Here is a 15,295-nt window from a genome sequence, read left to right on the forward strand (position 1 = left end):
CCCGCATTTTATTTCAGACCGTCATGCCTTGCGGCGTCGTCGTTGCCTCGGAAACCGTGAGCAATAGCAAGTCATGACTGATTCGTTTATTTTAACTCACAAGATGATCATACCAAATTAAATGAATTACACACGTTTGAGCTTAAATATGCTTTTTATCCAATGTTTTTTGTTAAAATTTTTATTGTTAGTGTATCAATAATAATTGCTGTACTTTTTCGACATGATTTTGTGACTATTAACTGTTAATCTTAATATAGAGACATATCATATTCATTTTTTTTTTACACAGACAAGTATTCATGGGAAATATAAGTGGAGCTCTAGTGAAAAAAAAATGACAGGGTTTTGTGGTATTAAAAAGAAGGGAGGGGGGAACCAAGACAAATAAAATATGTAAATAAATAAATGAATATATAACATTTTCCCCCATTAATGTCACCCATGACCACGTCAACTAAAAAGAGCATTTTGAGAAAGTAAAACTAAACAATTGAAATCTTTTTTTGTTTTGCACAAGTCCCCACACCCTTACAACTGGGAATTAAGCAATCCCATTTAAACTAGTGTTAAATGGTCGTCAGTACACACGTAACATTAATAAAAATGCCTTCAAATTGCATTAGATCAAGTTCAGCGAGTGATGGAAATATGTTGACTGGTGCCAGTAGTGTGCTAAGGAGATGGAAAGAGTACTTTGAGAAGTTAATGGATGATGAAAATGGGAGAAAAGGTAGAGTAGAAGAGGCAAGCGTGAAAGACTGGGAAGTGGCAATGATTAGTAAGGGAGAAGTCAGAAAGGCACCAAACAGAAATGTGGTACTGCATGCTCAAGTCTGGCTTGGTAGAAATATGTTCGAATAGTACAAGACATGTATGAGGGCAGCAGAACGGCGGTGAGATGTGCCGTAGGTGTGTCAGAAGAATTGAAGGCGGAGGTGGGACTGCATCAGGGATCCGCGCTGAGCCCCTTCCTGTTTGCGGTAGTAATGGATAGGCTGACAGATGAGGTTAGACTGGAATCCCCTTGGACCATGAGGTTCGCAGGTGATATTTGTGAAAACAGGGAGCAGGCCGAGGAACGATTAGAAAGATGGAGGCACGCACTGGAAAGAAGAGGAATGAAGATAAGCCAAAGTAAAACAGAATAAACGTGTGTGAATGAGAGGGGCGGAGGAGGAAGAGTGAAGCTCCGGGGAGAAGAGATAGCGAGGGTCGAAGACTTCAAATACTCGGGGTCACCAATGCAGAGCAATGATGAGTGTGGTGAGGAAGTGAAGAAACGGGTCCAAGCGGGGTGGAACAATTGGCGAAAGGTGTCTGGTGTGTTATGTGACAGAAGAGTGTCTGCTAGGATGAAGGGCAAAGTTTATAAAACAGTGGTGAGGCCGGCCATGATGTGGGGATTAGAGACAGTAGTGCCAAAGAAACAACAGGAAGCAGAACTGGAGGTGGCAGAAACAAAGATGCTGAGGTTCTCGCTTGGAGTGAACAGGTTAAAGGAAAAGAAGAAGAAGTTGTTCAGCTACTGTGGTGGGCTTTTCCCGACATTTTTGTGGTCATATCTTATCCCACGAGTCATTGTCCGCAGTAAGCGTCTAGCATCCCAGGGATCTTATTGTTCAAAGGTATCGATTAGGAGGGGTATAAAGGGATTTCCAAGGCATCAAAGATACCATATCCAGCACAAGTTTGACATTACCAAGTAATAGACATCCCTCCTAGATTGATGAAAAGAAACTGCCAAGAAGCAGACAGCAACAGGAGCTGCAAGTCTTGGCCGTTAGGTACATGTGACAGCAATCCCCCATCCGCTTCTACGGAGTCGGGCGGAAAGGCCCATTGTACAAAGAACAAGCAAGCTAGTTTTGCAAAACACACTTGAAATCACATTATGAAATGTTTCATAGTGCAATGAAACCGAGGTTGAACTTTTGGGCCACAATTCCAAAAGGTATGTTTGGCGCAAACACATCACCGCCCATCATCAAAAGAACACCATAACGTCAACATCACACTTGGGGTCTGTTTTTCTTCAGCTGCAACTGGGGCCTTTGTCAAGGTAGGGAGGGAATTATGAACTATTGCAAATAGCAGTCAGTCTGCAGGCTTCTCCTACTAAGGCACCAAAAAAGAAAAACAGAAGTCCAATAAAACAGCAACACTTTTTTGGGGGGTTAATCAGTGTGCACACTCCCATTTAACATTGGTTTAACGTTGATGAGGGTGTGCACACTTGTGGAACCACAGGAGTTATTTTTACTTCCTCTACAGAGATCTCATCTCCGAGACTTGTTCATGTTTCAAAGGAGGAAAACATGTGACGAATCATCTTGTATCTGCCTCATTATTTTTATCTCACAAAAACCTGCCATTTGAAATCAGGCTCGAAGACATTTTATATATTTTCATATCCCTAAATAAGTCATTACAGGGAGGTTTTTTTTCCAGTCTTTATTTGCAGCCATTTAAACCAAATGCTACTCCTTCATTTGATTCAGTGAATGACAGTAATTACTAGTTACCGATGTCGACTAGTATGGCAGCAATATTGACATCTATGACAAATTCATGATTTTTACCCACAACAGTTAATATAAGACGATACACACACACACACATGGACACGATGTCCATTGAAATCAAGATAAACAGATAATCTAATTTTGTAACACAATCATCATTAAGAGCAATACATGGGTTAAGTTACAATTTCAAAAAAATATATATATAAAAAGAAGTGTCAGTACTCCGCCTGACAGGAAATAATGACCAGACTACATCGAGATCGGTGACTTGTCGGTTCAAGTACCGTAATGACGTCTTGGCGTGTTTAATCAAACAAATTTAAAGCATCTTTGCATGTGTTCATGCAGACCTTTCGGTCATCCTTGATGACAACATAAAAAAAAAAAAAAAATAAAATACATGCACTGTGCATTGATAGTGCACAAAAATGAAACAAAAAAGAAAATATCCCCTGCATAATTTTCACCTTTGCATGCTGATGTGTCACTAAATGTCATTGTCAAGACTTAAAAGTTGTCTTTGTCTTTATTCACTGCGATCTTTGGGCTCCTTGTACTTGTACTGGATGTAATCAAAGACGTCCTTTTCGCTATCCACCAACAGAGGCTCCCCTGCCACACCTACAACAAAGCCACAAAGGCCAATGATTGGGAGTTCAATGGGAAACGGCGCAAGACTCAGATCACAAGGCACAGGATACACACGATTCCAAAGTATCTTTTGTTGAAAAGAAAAACATTTATCTGACGTTCCTCGTGTTCTGAGATTTGATGGAACACTCGTCAATTTCATTAGCTACATATAAAAAAATTTGAATTTTGTCCAATGAAGATAAAATGGAGAGGGGAAAAAAAGAAATAAAGTGTGACATTTGAACTTATGTGTGCATCTTAATCTATATTGGTGCCCTGAGATTAGAGTGAGCCGATTTGGGGGTTTTAAGATATCAGGCAATCTTTTTTTTTTTTTTTTTTTTTTTTGCTTTTACTTGCCAGCAAACATCTGAGATACAAGCAAACATTTGAGATACAAGTGAGCCCAGCATTTCATGTAATTCATTTCAAACTTTGCCATTCATCCTAGCCGAGACTCTTCTGTCACATAGAACACCAGACACCTTCCGGACCCGTTTCTTCACTTCCTTACCGCACTCTCCATTGCTCTGTATTGTTGACACCAAGTATTTGAAGTTGGCCAGCCTCGCTATCGCTTCTCCCTGGAGCTTCACTCCTCCTCCTCCGCCCCTCTCATTCACGCACATATATTCGGCTAATCTTCATTCCTCTCCTTTCCAGTGCGTGCCTCCATCTTTCTAATTGTTCCTTTGCCTGCTCATCGCAATGTAATCTGCGAACATCCTGATCCAAGGGGAATCCAGTCTAACCTCATCTGTCAGCCTATCCGTTACCATGACAAACAGGAAGGGGCTCGGCGCGGATCCCTGATGCAGTCCCACCTCCACCTTCAATTCTTCTGTCCCACCTACGGCACACCTCACCATTGTTCTGCTGCCATCATACATGTCGTGTACTATTCTAACATATTTCTCCGCCACACCAGAATTGCACGTGCAGTACCACAGTTCCTCTCTTGGTACTCTGTCATAGGCTTTCTCCAGATCCACAAAAACACAATGGACCTACTTCTGACTTTCTCTGTACTTCTCTTCCCACAAATGCGAATGCTTGTTTGTTTCTATGTGCCTTGCAATAGGGTGGCAACTATTTCAGGGCGAACCCCACCCCTTGCCCAGAGTCAGATGAGATAGGCGCTTGGAGGCTCTTGAACCTCATGAGACTAAAAACACCATCCTGCCACTGACGAAGAGCAATGAGCTTGATTCTCTAGGTCTGTATGTTGTGGTGCAGAAGAGATTAAGATTCAGACTCTAGTGGCTAAAACATGTCAGGGACGTGTAGGCACAAGAAGATAGCTAAACAAAGTTGCATCCATTTTTCAGGTTCTGACCTAGGGATCGCAAAAAAACGCACACTTTCATCACCGGTTTTAACCGAACAGCTATAGCAAAAAAAAAAAACTACTAACCGGTTTTAAAATCGGTACCATTGTGGTGTTTACATAATTCGCCCGCGGGACCTCGAGTTGGGGTGCGGGGTTCCACACGGACTGTTTTTGTTGTTGCTCTTCCGGAGTGACGAGTTCACAGAGTTCCCCCCGTTATGCGAGTAGTGTTTTGATGTCTGCCGATAAAACAAGTTTTGTTCCTGTGTCCGACACTCCGCCTCCGACCGACTCCTTTTCTCCGGCGCTACACCATCGATCGTTAATTTGCTCCGCTGTAATCGGGTAGTTTGTATACAATATTGACAAACAAGCTTGTTGAATGTGGCTTTCAACAACGCACTCGTGTAAGTTAAATTCTTGTTATTTTTTTGGGGTAAAAAATGTTTTAATGTTAACATTCTTCTTTCGGACTTTCAGAAAGGGCATGAAAGTATACCGAGCGTTTCCTCGATGCCATGTTTGATGTTTCTTTGATTTAACTGAATGTTCTTTTGAGTCCAACTTTACTCTAACAGCAAAACTTGAAAAAAAAATAGCGCAATGTGGAGTACCGGAACTGGAAGAAATTATTGGAAATTTTAACCGATTTCGAAAGTCCGATTACGGTTTCGGTTTAAAAAAAAAAAAAAACGAAAACCGGTTATAACCGGTTATTTGTAACCGGTTGCGATCCCTATTCTGACCAGACAATCGGTATGAAAGCTCCCTGTTTAGGGGATGTGACTCACCGGTGACCCCAAGCGGTCGTATGGTGTACTCGTTGAGCGTGAAGCCCTTCTCCAAAGCGTGAGTCCTCATGTTTTTGTTGAAGATATCACTTCCGGTGAAATAAAGAACGCCGCAGTAGTACTGGTCCTTTGGGATTAACCTTCAAGGCAGTGAGAAAAGAACGGTATTAACATAAATGCAACATCTTAAAATTAAAACGTACATACTGGGAGGGGAGATACAACACCTGATATCAATGCGCCTGTGAAGGTATTCGTCCTCGTCTTCCTCTGCTTGTTGCAGCTGACAGACTCCCTGGGAAATAAAAAGAGCCGCTAGACGGTCGTCGTGTCCTTCATGTGTTCTTTTGAGATCATGTAGCCTCACCATGAACTTGGAGTCCCCTTTGGAAAGCGTGTCAGTAACAAAGCCGATCGCCTCCAAGTGCTCCACCACGGCGTGGAGGAGCTTCGGCTGGAGAGCGCGTTTTGAAATTAAGTTGACATTGAATTACACGTCGACGCGCATTTGACTTTCACCAAGAGTCTTACTTGCTTCTCTGTCTGAGAGGTGAAGTCTGGGTGGGTCAGCAAAATATCAATATCACCACTCGATGCAGCACCTGCAAATTTCAAACGATGGACTCGTAAAAAAACTACTCAACTGGGACAAAACCACGGGGAAGTCGTTACCTCTTCTATAACTTCCACAGATCGTTCCAATGTATTCGGTGTCAATCTTTGTCAACTCCCCGAGGATAAGTGTCTGCACCAGAGCACAGTTTACATTTGATCATTTGTTTACATTCGCTGAGAACACTTTCCCAAAGTTTAACTCCAATTTGCTCTAATGCATTTTTGCGCTCAGATAATTACCGTAATTCCCGGCCTACAGAGCGCCGTGGAAAAGCCGCAAGTGCCCCATTGACACACGAGATATTTACAAAGAAAGATGGTACACAGCGAGTTTAGCGCTAACGCTAAAGTTAGCGCTGCGCTAAAAGGGCCGGTTTAAAAAAAAAAAAAAAAAAACACATCGGTAAAAATCACTGAGATACGGCAGTAACATGCTAGCGCAGCACTAACAGGGCTGGACCGGTAAAAGTCACTTCCTCGGCACATATGTTCCACCGGTCTCACTCTTACCTTTAACGCTCGAGTGCCCCCTTGCAGCCGTTAGAAAAAAATGCACAAATTAGCCGCATCGCCGCATAAACCGGGTGATAAAAGTCGCGTCTCATAGGCCGGAAATTACAGTCAACATTTTTTGCAATATGTGTAAAAACTAAGTGCAATGCGAAACATAAATAGGGCAACAACTTATCAAATATTTTTAGAATCAATTATTCTACCGACCACCCATTTGTTCATCAAGATATCAGATAGGAACTGACTTTGCATTATGATATTAAGTAACAAAATGTGCACATTTTGCACACAGCGGGTATTTTTGTTGTCCACTTGGGGTGGGGAGCCTCAAATTCAACACCAAAATATACGCGTGTGTGGCTTTAAAAGGCGGGCCTGGCCTGGTGAGTGACTTGGGCGGAGCACATCATGTATGAATGTCCAATTAAGTGTTTAAGTTGGTAATCGTAAACCTATTTCAGATGATTTCTTTCAGCACATAAAATAATCAAAAACACATCAAAATCCATCACCTCCATCTTTTCCATCTCAGCTCGTGGAATCCTTTTCTCAAAGTCCTCGAAATACCTTTTCGGGATTAAAACGATTCATCTGTCAATGTGAGGTATTTTGATGAAAGATTATTGGAATTATCTGTAAGCAAACTCACTTGAGCCCAATCTGTTGATGATGGTTAAGCTTGTGTTCAATCTTTTTCAAATCTAAAAAACATAAAAAATATATATATATATATCTATATCAAACGTATTGACTTAGTGGAAGCAAGACCGCAACAAACCTTCTAGACTCTTCACGCCTTCTTCGAAGAACTTCCTGGCAGCAGCCGGGCTAACGGGGAAAGCAAAGAGAGGGATTTTGTTATTATTTTACAAGAAAAATATTCCAATGTCAACTGCTTCTGGGCTGGAGGTTGAGTACATGATTGACTAACCATCCATTTTCTAAGCCGCTTATCCTCGCAAGGGTCGCGGGGAGTGCGAGAGCCTATCCTAGCTGTCAATGGGTAGGAGGCGGGGCAGACCCAGAACTGGTTGCCAGCCAACCGCAAGGCACATAGAGACAAACGGCCTCACTCACAATCACACCTAGGGGCAATTTAGAGTGTCCAATTAATGTTGGATGACTTTGGGATGCGCGAGGAAACCACAGTGCCCGGAAAAAACCCACACAGGCACGGGGAGAGCATGCAAACTCCACACAGGCGGGTCTGGGATTGAACCCGGGACTTCAACGCCAACGCTTTCCAGCTGAGCCACCGTGCCGTAGCTGCCGGTCAATCGCAGGGAACATCCTTTGCAGTGGTATCGGCCATAAAAAAAGTCACACATCCTGTATTTAGTTTTCCTGAGGGATGAATTGGGGGGTGGCCTATTTTTAAATTAAACTTTAATAACACCTCCTTCTGTATAATCTCTGTTTTAATAACTGGTTGGAATTTGAGACACTCAATTTTTAATTCCTTTAAAAATTACCGTTTGTTGCCTTGTGTACTACTAAAATGTCTTGAAATGTGTGGTACAATAAAAAGTGTTGCCTTGCCTTTCACTTTAAATCATTTATCACAATGTTTAGGAAACAAATATGTGTATGCAGCACTCGTTTTGCATTTACATTTTCAGATGATCACTAATACTACATTGCTATAAAATCACATCCCATCAGTAGTGAGCAATTTTAAAAACGGGTCCCTCGCGTGATCCTTGTAGGCTACCGACGTTGGTAAGACGTACCCAATTCCGGTTACTCTTGTGAGAAAATTGATCGAAGAGCTGGTGTCATCATTTCGAATCTGAAGAGTAATAGATATTAAAGTAGTTACATGTCCGTGATATAAAATAATAAAATGCGTTTGCCAAGAACTCACTTTTTCCAGTTTACGCAGGGTTCCTGTCTGAAGATACTCGTCGATTTTTTCAGCTATTTTCGCTCCAACCCCATCCTGTAAACACATGCATGGCCCAACGACAACATTAGTGGAAATAACACTCATGATGGACAAAAAGGAATTATACAACCCTTGTGAGGATAAGTTGAACAGAATATGGATGGATGAAATCTACTGAGTAGAGCTGCAGCTACTGAATATTTTTTATAAATGACTGTTTGGTCAATCGATTAATTGAGGAACTGGAAAATGCATTGTCAAACTATACCAACACATTATACAATAAAGAGGAAGTGAAATGTCTTTTTTGGCCACTTGGAAATACCATAGTCATATAATTTACTGTTGTATCTGTAACTGAGTGTGTGCGCGTATGTGTCTTGAAAAAAGTGGCGGCCTGGCCTGGCAAGAGACAGATATTTGAAATGTCACTAACGCATGCAATGGATATTATAACACTTATTCAGTGCATGCTCATACCAGTTTCTTGGCTTCTTCCCCATTTTTAATCTTTTGAGGGTACTTGGCGATTGTAGACGCTGCCTTCCTAAAATGAAAAAGGACCAAGAAAAAAAGCACAAGACACGAGCCAATTGATTTGACCACAAATGATTCGACGCAGGTCTCAAATTTCACGTCTTTAGTCTTATTACCTATAAGCGTTGTACTTGTGAATTGCCCTGTTGACGTTCTTTTCATAGTTGGCCAGCTCTGGAAAGAGACAATAAAAAAAATCTGTTCCAATTCACGTTTCGTGATTACGGTATACTGTACCTTTAAATCTAGGGATTAAAGGGACAGATTTAACTGCAGTCCTGGGCGTTTAAATGTCTCAAAACGGACCAGATACGTTTGCAATCTAATTTTAGTCATTATATCGACCAGCATTGCACGACATCCAAAGCGAATCTCGCCTGCGTTTCAAATATCATATTTGAAAAAAAAAAATACACAGCTGTCGCTGTAACTAGCGCGAACTAGCTCAGGGGTTAGCTTGTATTGCCGCACATACCCACAAGAAAATCTGTTATTCCCTCGTTGAGCGACTCCTGTGGGGCTTTTCTCTTGCTCATGGCTGAGTCGTCGAATTGCTAAAAGTCCGGCGGAAATTCCAACTAGTTTAAACAAGCGTATAACACATTTAATATCTTTCCATCGCGCTAGTATCGAGCTAGCACACAAACTACGTGAACAATGACTGTGAGGGAGGCGGGGCGTAAAAAAAAAAAACGTAATTTACGTGATGACGTAATATTTAGTCCAACCGGCTTCTTTGCTTTTGACTTCGCCGCTTTAAATAAAGTTTTGAATTGAAATGGAAATTATTTCACCAAATGTTTGACATCGCCGTTTATTTCTTCTGTGCTTGAAGTAAAACAAGTAAACAGGGGTTCGTCTTGCTGCACGAATTTATTCCATAAAGAAAAAATAATAACGGGGAAAAAAAGCACACATTCAACTTTACATCGAAAGTACATTTAACAACTTGTCATTTAACGTCTTGATGAAACAAAGTTCATACAAAAATGTATATTATACTTCCTAAAACATGTTTGGAAGATGTCTATACCAACAATGTTTATCCTTATTCAGCTTTATTAAAGTGGCTGTACAATATTTACCAAAGTTGCTTGAAATATTATTGTACTGTCATCTCATTTGCTTATTACATGATTGCTTTAAAACACCAAATAATGTAGCAGTATATACAAATATATTTATACTTTAAAACACCAAATAATGTAGCAGTACATACAAATATATTTATACAAAGTCATTTAAAAGTTTTGAGAGGACTTTTCTCCAACTCCAAATCTTCTGCTCCATTAGCAATACTGAACTTATTCATTCTGTGATGTTGCATAATTGAACAAAAAAGTCAAAATCAACATTTTAAACATTGTAGCAGTGGACGTCCCGCCTCGGCCTCTTTCCTGGTTAGGAATTTATTTTAACATAAACTTTATCCCTGGAAAATATTTTGATGGCTTCCTCGATCTCCGAAAGTCTCCGATCGAGATGCGCGCGGCGCGAGCGGACACTCAGATTGTCGGCTTTGAGGGGAAGCAACAGCAGCTCTGTCACCAGGGACCGATGGCCTACCGAGTGAAAAACTAAGCATTAGAGTCACATCCAAATTGTACAGTGAAATCTGTGAAATTTAAAAAAAAAAAAATCGCTCAGATAGCGCTGCGTAAACAACAAACCGCAATGTACATTTTGCAGAAATATCTTCATTCACAAATGTTTATTCAGTTACAAGCTGTCACCGGGGCGAGTCTTTTGGCTCTGTGTTGTGAGCAAAAACATGAACTACGAATGTGCTTCAGGCACTCTGCCGCAAGATTAAGTTCAGCTCAAGTGAAGTGAACTTTTGATTGTTTACACTTTTACCTGCCTTGTTATTAGTGGGCCGCACGGTGGATCAAATGGAAAAGCGTTGGCCTAACAGTTCTGAGGTCCCACCTGTGTGGAGTTTGCATGTTCTCCCCGTGCCTGCGTGGGTTTCCTCCTCTAAATTGCGCCTAGGTGTGATTGCGAGTTTGTCTTGATGTGATTGGCTGGCGACCAGTTCAGGGTGTACCCCGCCTCCTGCCCGTTGACAACTGGGATAGGCTCCAGCACTCCTTGTGAGGATATGCAGCTAAGAAAATGGATGTATGTCATTAGTGTGTACGTTTATGCAGTACAATACTGTACCGATCAATTTGTCAAAATAAAAAAAAAAAAATATGGAAAATTTACTGGTGATTTCTGGAGTGTTGGAACGCTTTCATGCTCTTTCCTCATATTTCAATAGGAAAAGTTGAACTGAGGTACGAACATTCTAACTCCCAAGTCACGTTCTAACATAAATCCAAGGAAACAAGCTTACTTTCTTTAAGCGTTTTTAGAGTTTCCTGCCTGTCACTTTCAGACATTAACGTGTGTCCAGCTGGAACGGATGGATTCAGTTTCTTCCTCCTCTCCTCCTCTTCCGCTTTACGCCACTGTTTCTTCCTCTCCTCTATGCTGTGTACAACAAAACTGTCATTATGTGACACCCCCCCCCCCATTTTTTTTTTTGTCGCTTGTAGGACACCACTCACTAGTGAGGCACCTGGCCTATGACAGCGCTGGGCACCGATTTATCGCGCAGGTTTGTCAGCGACTGGGACCTCTGCATCGTCTTTCCCGCAGCGCGTGCGTTATACTTGATGAAGTCGATGCTCTGGCCTTTTACCTGCAAATAAATGCATAATCACAATTCATTTTACAAAGCAGCAGGCAACATACAACCTACCTACCTACCTACCAGTTAACAGCTAGGTATAAAAAAATAACAAACCTAAAACAACAAGAAATTCCTACCTTGCATCATAAACAATGAAAATCTTTTTAAAGATAGAACCTAGGTATGGTTTAATCTTCTAAAAAGTATTTTCCTTTGTGTTAAATCAGGGGTGTCAAACTATCGCAGGCCGCATTGTAGCGACGGTTTCCGTCAGAGGGCCATTATGACTGAACCGTGAGAATAATGAATTTAATTAATTGTTTAATTGACCCATCATATTTACACATTCCATTTATCAACTAGTTTTGGATTCAGAAATCAAGGGGACTGGGTTTTTTAACTATTGTTGATGTTTGGTAACACAAAAATGCTTGCTATATCTCAACGTCATCTTTTATGAGATAACATTTTGAAACTTTGGTCCAGATTTTACAAAAATCATGGAAGTTGATACACATGATTTGCCTTTGTGGGCCACATAAAATCACAGGGGCGGGCCGCATCTGGCCTCCGGGCCTTGAGTTTGACACCTGTATGTTAAATTAATGCAAATGAATCTCACTTCAGCAATTGCATTACTAAAATAAATTTACTACTTGTACAATATCCTATATATAATATTTTATAGCTGCTTCACACTAAGAATTTATCTACTTTATAAAAGTCACGTCATTATCCAAGCTGTTTATCCTCACAAGGGTCACGGGAAAGCTGGAGCCTATCCCAGGGAGCTTCGGGCGAAAGACAGACTACACCCTCAACTGGTCGCCAGTCAGTCGCAGGGCAGATATCGACACCACCACTGAGCGGGAATCAATCCCGCGCTCCCCGCACCAAAGGCAGGGGTGTGTACCACTACACCTTCAGTGACATGTCATAAAAGTTTGATTCCAAAAACATCAGTGATTTCCAAAATTTCCAAAAAGAGTTAAATCATGTAAATATTACAAGAAAATAAATGAACTGGGTGTGAGAATTCTGAAGTGTTGTATCGTTTCTTGCTCCGTTTACTACCGTACGTGTCATTAGCCTAAAATTGCCCAAGTCATTTTTAATTTTCTCGCTCAATACCACAAAGATGCAAATGTGCTGACTATAAATGATCTTAAGTGTAAATTCTCCATCACCCGAGTCACGGTAACCTGCAAAGATTGAATCGAGGCAACTGGACTCTTCTTGTTTGTTAAATTTCTCGTTTGCTCTTAGGTTCATGATGAAAAAAAATACAAAAAAAAGAAAGTATTTTATATGAAGGTCATCTGAATTAATTCTAGCGACTTAACATATTTTCCATTAAACACATCTCTACGTGCGAGAAGCTGCCGCGAATAAACAAATTTGCAACTGCAACTCGACTGATTGCCTGTGCGCATCCAGACCAGAAAACGCTCAAAAAATGTGGTGGTGGTTATGCGAGTTTGGAAAAGCATCACAGCCCATAGCGGAGTCCGGCAATCAATCACGTCTCTCTTCCAATCATCTCAATTATTATCATTTCCTACTTGCAAATTCTTGTCCCGTTCAGACGCGGAAGAGTGACCCGAGGTCACAGCGGCGGGCGTTGAGTGCGGTCTTGGGGTTGCTTTATTTTGAGAGTGAGCCTTCAGAAAATTTTGACACTGCGGTTTCACGGCTGGACTGGTAACCTGCGAAAAAGGCAAACGTGGATTAAAAGCGCCCTACATCTTCGCAAGGTGCGTCTTCGGTACCACTAGCGGTGCTGTGGGCTCCCTCTAGTGGTAAGCCAAAGAATCACTCAATTAACTAATTTTCGCCCTCAACTTTTAAAATACGAAGTACATTCAAACATTTAAATGTAGCTAAAAGCTATGTGTATTTTAAATCCAATAAAGTAATCGATTTTTTTTACCCACAATGCAACGGTGAGTGAATGTGAATGGTAGTCTGTCGAATAATAGCATTTTTTTTTACCATCCTCCTTGAACCACAAACAGGCCCGCAAAGATAATTCAGAACAAGCACTCCACCCCCACATAGTTCTGTCTCAGCTTATCAATGAGAAGCGATGGTCACCTGTATGTCGTCCATAAATTTGGACTGGACATTGTGGTATTTCGTCGAAGTCCACAAAGCTTTGATCGGAGCGGAACGGGCCCTCTCAGCTTCCACTTCTTTGCAGCGTCTCTGGATTTCCCGAAGCCGCCGGATGTTGTCTTTGCGAAAGTCCAAGGCTCGCCCTTCGGGGGGGGGGGGACAAAATGCCGGGCAACGGCAGGCTCAATCGAACCAAAAGTCCATCGATGTCAAGACTTACTTGGTTTCGTTAGTTCCGCGTCAGGAAAATAATCCGCTTTCAGAAGCTCCCGCATGACGCCTCTCTGTCCTCGCTCCAGAATGTGGGAAGCGTTGGCGCCGATGCGTGGCCGTCGCGGTGAGGCCTGAGCGCTGTAGCAGTCAGGGTGCAGTACAGGATCCGGAGCCAGGGGCCCCGACAGCAGCGCCGACGTACCCCGTTCGTTTCCCTCCAGACGACCCAAAGCTGGAAGAAGAAAAGTTCTGTCAGCTCGCTCCAATTGACCCACCCATCCGTGTCGAAGTTGCAGCCCATCCCAAAAAAACCTTCCAATGAGAAGGCGGCAAAACTCTGAATTGACTGCCAGCCAATTCTAGCGACACATGTAGACAAATAACTACAACGGGGTTCTCAAACTTGCGGGCCAATTGCGGCCCCAAGATGATATTTTGTGGCCCCCCACCTTTCTATGAAAGTTAAATGATAGCGCGGCCCTGAACTTTTATACGAATGAACCTTTTACAGTGTTGTGTGCCGAGCTGATAAACCTGCCAATCACGGTGGGGTCGCGGCTCTGGGGGGGAGGGGGGGGGACCCCTCGATGCAAGCAGAGAAAGTTTTCATTGTGTGAAATGTTACAGTCGTGTGTTGCCATAGAGAGTTTCATGAATATTTTTGCACACAACTTGTTTACACCAGCTTCCTTGCTTATGTTATTTTGTGCTAAAAAAAAAAAAGAAATATATATATATATATATATATATATAAAGTCCAACCAGATGAATTGAGTTTGAGACCACTGAACTACAGTAAACTGATACAGAACAACAACTACAGAAAACACACAAACATTACATTGGAAGGCCACACAGGCGGTAATCATTCGGAATTCATTCAGTCATCCATGGGGGGAGGGGGGGGACCAACCTGAAGCAGGCTTTTTGTAGTACTGGGGAAACAACGACGGATCTGGTGGGATTGGTCCACATATTGACGAAGGGCCCTCGCACATTGAAAGGCTTCACTGCAGTCATAAAATCTGCATATTCATAACATTAAAACTGACCGTCTTGCCAATAACTGCGTTCAGCAGAGGAGATTTAAAAAAACAAAATCTAATCGAGATATTAAAGCAAAAGGCAATCAATTAAAAGAACCGATGAAAAGAAATGCTGCTCTAAAATCGTGAAATCTCGTGGCACAATCTTTTGATCAGATTAGCGAATGTGACGTCCTCTGAAAAGATTTCGAATATAAAACTCGTGAAATAATTACACGCGAATGTCGGCCGATAACATAAACAATAGGATTGGCATAAAAGCATTTGGTTTCGTCGTCCGAAATTTGCTCTAAGAAGTGTATTTACCTCGAGCGCAGGATTAATGTGAGCCACGCACATTGATGACGTGTGTTTCGGACTCGTCACCATGGCAACAGTGTCTCCGCGGAACGCAGTTGGGATTTTCCTCAAT

At 41.9% G+C, this 15,295-nt stretch overlaps 2 protein-coding genes across 4 annotated transcripts; both read right to left on the reverse strand.

Moving 5' to 3' along the window:
* Positions 1-2,782: 2,782 nt before the first annotated feature.
* polb (polymerase (DNA directed), beta) lies at positions 2,783-9,550 on the reverse strand. Its single transcript, XM_061818218.1, has 14 exons — positions 9,308-9,550; positions 8,949-9,006; positions 8,776-8,842; positions 8,275-8,349; positions 8,141-8,199; positions 7,189-7,238; positions 7,060-7,111; positions 6,923-6,977; positions 5,955-6,027; positions 5,814-5,884; positions 5,650-5,736; positions 5,510-5,577; positions 5,283-5,422; positions 2,783-3,149 (listed from the first exon to the last, which is right to left on the reverse strand). The coding sequence occupies exons 1-14, from the start codon at positions 9,366-9,368 to the stop codon at positions 3,055-3,057; spliced, it is 1,011 nt and encodes a 336-aa protein (XP_061674202.1). The 5' UTR covers positions 9,369-9,550; the 3' UTR covers positions 2,783-3,054.
* Positions 9,551-9,690: 140 nt separating this feature from the next.
* Positions 9,691-15,270, reverse strand: enkd1 (enkurin domain containing 1). 3 transcript variants are annotated; one of them, XM_061816595.1, is made up of 8 exons: positions 15,190-15,270; positions 14,751-14,847; positions 13,845-14,069; positions 13,604-13,767; positions 13,072-13,215; positions 11,385-11,518; positions 11,171-11,322; positions 9,691-10,394 (listed from the first exon to the last, which is right to left on the reverse strand). In XM_061816595.1, the coding sequence occupies exons 2-8, from the start codon at positions 14,833-14,835 to the stop codon at positions 10,234-10,236; spliced, it is 1,065 nt and encodes a 354-aa protein (XP_061672579.1). In that variant the 5' UTR covers positions 14,836-14,847; positions 15,190-15,270; the 3' UTR covers positions 9,691-10,233. The 3 variants fall into 3 exon arrangements, with proteins under 3 accessions (XP_061672579.1, XP_061672578.1, XP_061672580.1); XM_061816594.1 differs by having other exon boundaries at positions 14,751-14,862; positions 15,190-15,268; XM_061816596.1 differs by lacking the exon at positions 15,190-15,270 and having other exon boundaries at positions 11,171-11,307; positions 14,751-15,183.
* Between the last annotated feature and the right edge of the window lie 25 nt (positions 15,271-15,295).

This window comes from Syngnathoides biaculeatus, chromosome 4 (assembly GCF_019802595.1).
Source record: "Syngnathoides biaculeatus isolate LvHL_M chromosome 4, ASM1980259v1, whole genome shotgun sequence".
Classification (NCBI taxonomy): domain Eukaryota; kingdom Metazoa; phylum Chordata; class Actinopteri; order Syngnathiformes; family Syngnathidae; genus Syngnathoides; species Syngnathoides biaculeatus.

What these genes read in the sequence shown, in the direction of transcription:
- polb (XM_061818218.1), bottom strand. Translation starts at nt 9,368, where the DNA reads ATGAGCAAGAGAAAAGCCCCACAGGAGTCGCTCAACGAGGGAATAACA. An exon ending in GGGAAGAAGCCAAGAAACTG is followed by an intron (nt 8,350 to 8,775) that starts GTATGAGCATGC and finishes ATGTGTTTACAG; the next exon opens with GATGGGGTTGGAGCGAAAAT. An exon ending in CTGAGATGGAAAAGATGGAG is followed by an intron (nt 6,028 to 6,922) that starts GTGATGGATTTT and finishes GCTCTGGTGCAG; the next exon opens with ACACTTATCCTCGGGGAGTT.
- enkd1 (XM_061816595.1), bottom strand. Translation starts at nt 14,835, where the DNA reads ATGTGCGAGGGCCCTTCGTCAATATGTGGACCAATCCCACCAGATCCG. An exon ending in CGCGGAACTAACGAAACCAA is followed by an intron (nt 13,768 to 13,844) that starts GTAAGTCTTGAC and finishes CCCCCCCCGAAG; the next exon opens with GGCGAGCCTTGGACTTTCGC. An exon ending in TCTAAAAACGCTTAAAGAAA is followed by an intron (nt 10,395 to 11,170) that starts GTAAGCTTGTTT and finishes TTCACTCGGTAG; the next exon opens with GCCATCGGTCCCTGGTGACA.